The sequence below is a fragment of the Lissotriton vulgaris genome, chromosome 3_1 (assembly GCF_964263255.1).
Source record: "Lissotriton vulgaris chromosome 3_1, aLisVul1.2, whole genome shotgun sequence".
Taxonomy (NCBI): domain Eukaryota; kingdom Metazoa; phylum Chordata; class Amphibia; order Caudata; family Salamandridae; genus Lissotriton; species Lissotriton vulgaris.
In genome coordinates, this window is record NC_141689.1 from 1,342,731,827 (window position 1) to 1,342,739,567 (window position 7,741).

The 7,741-nt window shown below is 44.7% G+C and overlaps 1 protein-coding gene across 1 annotated transcript in view; it reads left to right on the forward strand.

Moving 5' to 3' along the window:
* The window catches only part of FRAS1 (Fraser extracellular matrix complex subunit 1), a 1,404,104-nt gene that overhangs the window by 488,803 nt on the left and 907,560 nt on the right, over nt 1-7,741 (forward strand). Inside the window, exons 8-10 of the mRNA XM_086961814.1 lie at nt 5,395-5,641; nt 6,457-6,801; nt 6,982-7,142. Coding sequence (XP_086817940.1) covers nt 5,395-5,641; nt 6,457-6,801; nt 6,982-7,142 — 753 coding nt within the window. The remainder of the gene's footprint in view (nt 1-5,394; nt 5,642-6,456; nt 6,802-6,981; nt 7,143-7,741) is intronic.

Sequence of the window (7,741 nt, forward strand, 5' to 3'; positions counted from 1 at the left end):
TTTTTTAACTTCCTCCAGACATTTCATCAGGCCACTCAGTGCTGGCTAGCCGTCTTCCTGTGCGAGGGAGACCACTAGCTGAGTGTCATCAGCATATGTGATGATCTTAATGCCAAATGGACGGACGACCTCAGCCAGTGGTCTCATATAAACGTTGAGTAACGCAGGGCTCAAAGATGAACCCTGCGGAACCCCGCAACTCAGTGGTTTGCTGGAGGAGACCGTAGCCCCCTCAAAGACCTGAAAAGTCCTATTACTCAGAAAGGATTTGAGCCAGATTATTTCTCTTCCTGATATTCCTAAATCAGAAAGGCGACACAGTAGCGTGTCATGATTGACCGTGTCGAATGCCGCACTCAGATCGAGGAGGACCACTGCCACTGATCCTCCTCGGTCCAGAATCCTTCTGGTTTCCTCGATGACTGCTAGGAGAGCGGTCTCTGTTCCATGTTTGGGAAGAAAACCCGTCTGAGTCGCGTCAAGCAATTGGTTACTTTCGAGAAAATTCATTAAGTGTACATTAACATGTTTTTCGAGAATTTTACTCACCCAGGGGAGCAGGGAAATGGGACGTTAGTTAATGAAATTACCAGGGTCTGCATTTGGTTTCTTTAAAAGTGCACACACCATGGCTTGTTTCCAGGTGGACGGAACTATACCGGAAGACAGGGAGGTATTAAGAAAGTTCATAACAGTGGGGAGAACAACCTGGCTTATCGAGACTAGTATGTCCATGGCACTAGAAGAGTATAATTGAGGTAGTTTAGTTGAGGGAACAGAGAGCCCGGAATGCGGCAGAGCTCGAGATGATGTGGGAGTATCGAGCGAAAGCTGAAGAAGAATCTTATTGCAGACTTATAATTTAAGCCAAATAATTAGAACAAGATCGCGGAAGAATCGAGGGGGAAGATAGTGTCAGAGAGGGGTGCGAAGTAGACGTCTGATCTAGAAGGGGTCACCTTATCCTGTCCTGAAGCCTTTGGGACCTTTCCCAACTCCTTGGCTTAGGGGTCAGTTCTTACACCATTCTAGGTAACTATAATGTGCTATATATTCATTTTGTGCTGCTCTCACTATCCTCTCATTTCCAGGTACCTTCATTAAAAGCCTTATTAATTTGAATCTTTTTCCTCCCATTGGTGATGGAGAATCTTTTTGCACTTTGATTTTGGCTTACATGAATTTCATTAGATAAACATTTATAACGTTTCCCGAGTCTGTGGTCATTTCCATTTGCAAAGAAAGTAGAGTTTATTTAATGTCATTTCACCATCAACTAGTTCAGCTATGGTCCATTGACCAGAGGAAATATGTTTTTGATCTGTGAAAGATTTGGTTTGAAGTATTAGATAACTCAGACGGACAATCATAAAATTGACCCCAGTGGATTAACCCCTTCGCTGCGGCGGCTATTCCGCCACAGCGCTAAGGGGGGCGGGGCGGCCGCGCGGCGGCCGCATGCTGGTGACGGAGCCGCTCCGTCACCAGCCTCAGTTGAGCTGTGCTGATGACGGAGCGGTTCCGTCATGGCCCGCCCCACCCAATAGAACGTTCAGCGCAGGCACAAAATTCGCGCCGCGCATGAGCGGCGAGCAGGCCATGACGGAACCGCTCCGTCATCAGCACAGCGCACCCGCAGCTGATGACGGAGCGGTTCCGTCATCAGCCTGCAAGGGGTTAAACTGGCCTGTGTAAGTGGCTGTGCGTGTTTATGGGCCCAAAGTGAATATGAGGTATTAGAGTATCTGAGGCTGGTTTACCGCTGGATCAGTTCCGGAGAAATAGAATCTACAAGGTGTCGTAAAATAAGGTATTTCACTCAACCACGTACAAGCATTGACAAATTCAACAAATTTGAAACTTGGAAACTTTTTCACTAAAACATTTGGGCTGGGTTTAATGCGGCCACTTGGAGTCATTCAAACAGTTACCTCAGCAGATGCCGCAGTCTCAAATTAATACCACACACCTTTATCCTTTCAGGGCTTTTCTGTGGAAGTGGTCCTGATGCTAGGGATGAAGGATACTGAAGATTGTCAAAGGATGCTGTGTTTGATTAGCGGTCGATTGGGGGTCTTGGTGCGACTACTCCTCGATCCACGAAGGGAGTGAGGCTGTCCTTGTCACAGGGTCGACGTCCCTCGAAGTCCTGTCGATGCTGATAAAGGTCCAGTTGCCACTGGACTGCAGCCGTCCAGTATCGTGGTCCTGGACCTGTCCTTCCTGGGTCATTAATTGTCCTCTGGAGGTCCCAGTTGCAGTCTGACAACACTCTTGAACTTAGTCAACTAAGGTGCAACTTTGTGTTAGTTCCTTGTCCCTGGTGCTACTCTGTGGCAATATTCGGCGGGTGGAGGATTCTAGGATACCAACTTGCCCCAGAAAGTTTCCTAAGCTATTGTGTCACTGTGCTGTAAACAGGAGGGTAACACAAGAAGATGATGGACAGGGCACTGAAACTTTTCAGACACTCACCCCCAGTCACGGATCTGGGTTGAATCCATCATCATTCTTTAGCTCACTTTGCCATCCCAGTTCAGACACAGCTATATGCATATCAGTCTTGACCCTGTGCCTCATGGAAACAGTCCAGCCTGAACTGCCAAGCCATGTCTTCCCTGGGCCGGAAACCAGCATCATGGGACCAATTTCAGGCTAACACACCTCATCAGCCAGGCTAGCTTGAATCCAGTGCCAAATTGAGCAAGGGACCCACGACTGGGCATACCCTCACAACCTCGGGCGAACCAAGCAAACACAAGGAGATGATGGACAGAGCGCTGAAACTTTTCAGACACTCACTCCCAGTCACAGATCTAGGGTGAATCCATCATCATTCTTTAGCTCTCTTAGCCACCCCAGTTCAGACACAGCTATATGTTTCTAGTCCAGGGAAGACCTGGCCTTGCAGTTCTTGCTGTACTATTCCCATGAGGCACAGGATCAAGACTGATTTGCATATGGCTGGATCCAAACCGGAATGGCATGGTGAGCAAAAAAAACGATAGATTTAGGCCCACATCTCTTTACTGGGTTGAATGTATGACATTGTTCTGCATTCTGTCCATCAATTGTTCTTTTTGCATTTGTCACCCGAGTGGGACGGATATGCTCAGACGTGTGATCCGTGCTTTTCATGCCACTGGAGTCAAGCTATCCTAGCTGATGAGTGGTGAAACCCCGCAACCGGTCCTAGGATGTTTGTTTCCATTCAAGGAAGGACCTGGCCTGGCAGTTCAGGCTGGACTGTACCCAGAGGGAACATGGTCAAGACTGCTTTGCATATGGCTGGGTTCAAACTGAAATGGCATGGTGAGCAAAGAAACAATGGATTTGGGCCCGGATCTCTGTACCTGGATCAATATATGACTTTGTTCTGGATTCTGTTATCAATTGTTTTTTTCGCCTTTTTTACCCAGAGTGGGACCGGTATGCCCAGCCGTGGGTCATGTGCTATCCATGCCACTGGAGTCAAGCTACCCTGACTGATGAGGGGTCAAACCCCGAAACCATTCCTAGGACGCTTGTTTCCAGTCCGGGGAGGACCTGGCCTGGCAGTTCTGGCTGGACTGTTCCCATGAGGCACAGGGTCAAGACTCATTTGCATATGTCTGGGTTCAACCTAGAGTGGCATGATGAGCAAAAAAACTATGGATATACGCCCGGCTTCCTGTACTGGGGTGAATGTATGACATTGTTCGGCATTCTGTCCATCAACCGTTCTTTTTGCAATGAACAGGAGGCCAGCTCACTGACTCTTGGCTTTGGCTGAGCTCTGCAGACGACTTCTTCTCCAGCAGGACACACCAGGCAAAGTCCTTGTCTCTATTCCGGTTCCATTGTGCAGCAGGGCAGTCATTCTTCTGTCCTTCAAGTCCAGTCGAGATCTGAGTTTGGGGTGCCCTATTTGCGCTTAGAAAAAAATGCCCTCAGGGCACAATGCAGTTCGGTGGCAATGAGCTAACAGGTTCCCTCCCTTCTGATGACCATTTTCTGTGAAGGTAGGCACATGGGCATCCCAGTATGTACCATTCTGCCCACTTGAAGTATGGCAGGACCCTTCTCTTAGCACGTGGAGCTTCCTGGCTTAACCCATAGGTGTGGCTATCAAGGGGACTGCATGATCCAGATTGGCAACTCGTTTCTCCTCTCCTGTCCCAAGAGCTAACCTGTCTGTCTGAACAGTGTAGCCCCTCTCCTAAGTGTCACACATGTGCCCTTCAAAAGTGGCGTCTCTTTTGAAAATCGCCTTTTAGCCAACACCTGTGTGGCTTACTGCAGGAGGAAGGTAAAAACTCCTGCTGGAGATGGCCTCCATTGTATCCTTTCCTGTGAGTCGTCAGCACATCTCCCTAGGAGGACGTGAAAGCTGTCTCTGCGACAGGACGCCGTGTGCAGCCAGTTTGGGCAACAAAGTGGCATGTTTGCTAAAATTGCCCACTCCAACTTGTTACATTAATTTCAACCTGAGAATAAAGTCGGGTTGAATGTTACTAGTTGTTTGATACCTTGGATAACCCACTTTGGTTGCACCGTTTGAGTGAGTGCAGCTGAGGTTCCAGCGTGTAACTTGCAAGGCCTGCCCTAGGGTTGTCTTATACATATACCAAGGGGCATATCTAGTGTTGCCATTATTTTAAATGACAAAGTAACAGTTTAAACTGCTCTTTCAGCCTGCAAATGGCAGAATCTCATTTTGCTAGTTTCACCTGCCCTTTCCCCACCCACAGGCGCGTGACACAACCAGTGCTGCAATCCTTCGGAGTGGGGGGATGGGGGACTTCAACTTATATGGCCTGGAAACCCTGAGTACCATTTCATAGTGGCTCGCAGGTAAGTTAGCTTAGCCAATTGGATAAGAGCCAATTCGACATTCCAGATTGAGGGTAAGGATACATGCACTGAGGTCTGGTTATCAGGTCTTAGTGCACTGTTAGAGTCGAAAAACACGCAGCATCAATCCAAAAACCTGCGGAAGACCAAACAAAAAAAGGCCTTTCCTTATACATCAGAACATCTAACAAAACATTATTTTGTTTTAGGTTTACTTCATAGAGTATTTGCCTCTAAAATAATGGTAGTTTAGTCCACCCTGAGATCATGCCTAGTTTTGATGATTGTATTTTTGCAGGTGTATATAGATATTGTAAAATATGTTTGCAAGGCTACCCAGTCGTTTATTGTACTACCATTTGGTATAGCTCCAAATTCAATTAACGATATAACTAGTCGGTTAAGGCTTCCTTTCATATTTGACAAGCACAGGTGTAACTGTTGTGCGTACTTTGAAATATAGTTCCTTTCAGGTCTTAAACCCACTAATGAAGCTCTATTTAATCTGGTTTAATGTGCTGGAAATTAAGAACTGATATTATTCACAATTTCTCTGGACAGGTTCAGTTTGATGAAATGGAGGATACCAGCGCCTGCACTATTGTCATCAATGACGACAATGTATTTGAAAACATTGAGAGTTTCACTGTGGAGCTCAGCATGCCAGCCTATGCCTTGTTAGGAGAGATTACGAAAGTCAAAGTCAACATCAATGACACAGAGGATGTACCGACTCTTCAATTTGACAAGAAGATGTATCGTGCCAGCGAGAGTTCTGCGTTTCTGTTTGCACCAGTTGAAAGAAAAGGTTCATAGATCTCATTTACAGATGTAGTGGTAAAAATTGTAAATGTGTATAAATGATGGCTTTGTATAGAGATGCAAGAAGTACTTGACAGCATTGATTTGATCTGTATGCTGTTAAAATAGCTACACATACTTTTAAGCAGACTAATTGTGATATTCTTTTATATTCTAAAGCTTTATGTTCTGAGCTAACACTTCTAATGCACGCAAAGGCTTTGAAGGTTTTGCACCAGTGTATGATCTATATGTGTAATATTTACATTGTGTTACTATTCATTGGGAGAAACCTGTCACCAAGGTTTGAGGTGGACACACGCGGAAACACACACATGCGCGCGCACACACACACATGGGCGCGGACAAACACACACGGGCGTGGACACACACACGGGTGCGGAGACACACACACACGGACACACGCGCGCGCGGACACACACACACACACACACACACTTACTCACTATTAGAGCATCATTTATATATGTGCAAACATACCAGCTTGACCTTTTGTGATGGCAAGAGTGCTCTCATGTTTTCTTGTAGTACTTACAAAATGTGCACTAGGCTTAACCAGCGGTTTGCAGTTGTTAAGGTATATTCCATATAACATAAAGTAAAATACCAGCTATAAGTAGGGCTTTGCTAAAAAAACAATGTAATTTCTCATTTGAAAATTATATAGAAATTAGGAATGCCTTTTTTAATCTATGCAGTCATATTAACATGGTGGTAATATATTAATGTCCAATCAGTAACAAATAAAATACTGGAGTGCGAAAAATGCAAAATTGTTGCTTTTATTTTATTTTGTTCTAGGAGATTCCAGTATCGTTGTGTCAGCTGTTTGCTACACTGTACCAAAATCTGCCAAGGGTAGCAGCCTCTTTGCACTCGAATCAGGGTCTGATTATAAATCTCGAGGAATGTCTAATGAGAACCGCATTGTTTTTGGACCTGGTGTGGTGATGACAACCTGTGACGTTACACTAATTGATGACCGTGAATATGAAGAGGAGGAGGAATTTGAAATTGCTCTCATTGATCCTTCCGACAATGCCAGGCTTGGCAACATTGCATCTGCAAAAGTTGTAATTGAAGGGCCTAATGATGTCTCAACAGTATACCTGGGGAACACTACATTTACTGTCAGTGAGGATGCAGGTTAGTGATAGGCAATTTTGTCCCACAAATGAACTGTCATGTGTAACATTTGTTTAGGCTTTGTTCACAGCTAATTTTTTTGTCTCAATGAAACGCTGACTATTCTGCAGTTCACCTCTAAGTAGCACATCCGAGTGTTCTTCTGAGGTATTGCCTACTTAACGTCTGCCTTTTTCGCAGGCACTATCGATATTCCAGTATTCCGGCATGGCACTGACCTTTCCACTCCCACCTCGGTGTGGTGTGCCACGCGTCCTTCAGATCCACCCTCTGCCACTCCCGGAATTGATTATATACCCAGCTCCAAGAAAATTGAATTCAAGTCGGGTAAAACAGAAGAGGTAAGGCATGAAACTCCTGATTAATAAGCCTGAGTTAAAACTATTTCATTACTTTGTTACCCTTACTAAAGAGACCTTCCTTTAGCTGAAAGGTTATAGATGATTACATTTAAAAAGGTGTGCCTGCTTTTTAGAGGTCTGCTATAATGGTTGCAATTAGCTTTAACAGGATTTCAAAATTAGTTTCCCCTATTTGTCAAACACTGTGGGCCTGAAGTACAAAACACTGGTAACCAGTATTTTTGCAACCAGGGTGGAATTTTATGAATCAACCTAAGTTGCAGTAGTTTGATATACACAATTCCCATTCTTAGAGGGTCGTAATCCAACCTACCTCATGAAGAGTAATTATGTAAGCTTCAAATTGCGACTTATTCTGATTGGATGTCATCACAAGGATCCGAGCCTACTGGAGGGGTCAGCTGATAATTAAGTCTGAAAATGCATTTAAATAAAGTTAACTTTTTTAAAAGTCTTTATTTTTTAAAGTACATTGTTTTCCTTAAAGGAAATGGCATGTATTATAAAAATAAACAAAATAACCTGTTTAAGAGTCTGTGGTCATTTACTGACTCTAAAAAGAGGGCTTCAACACAGTA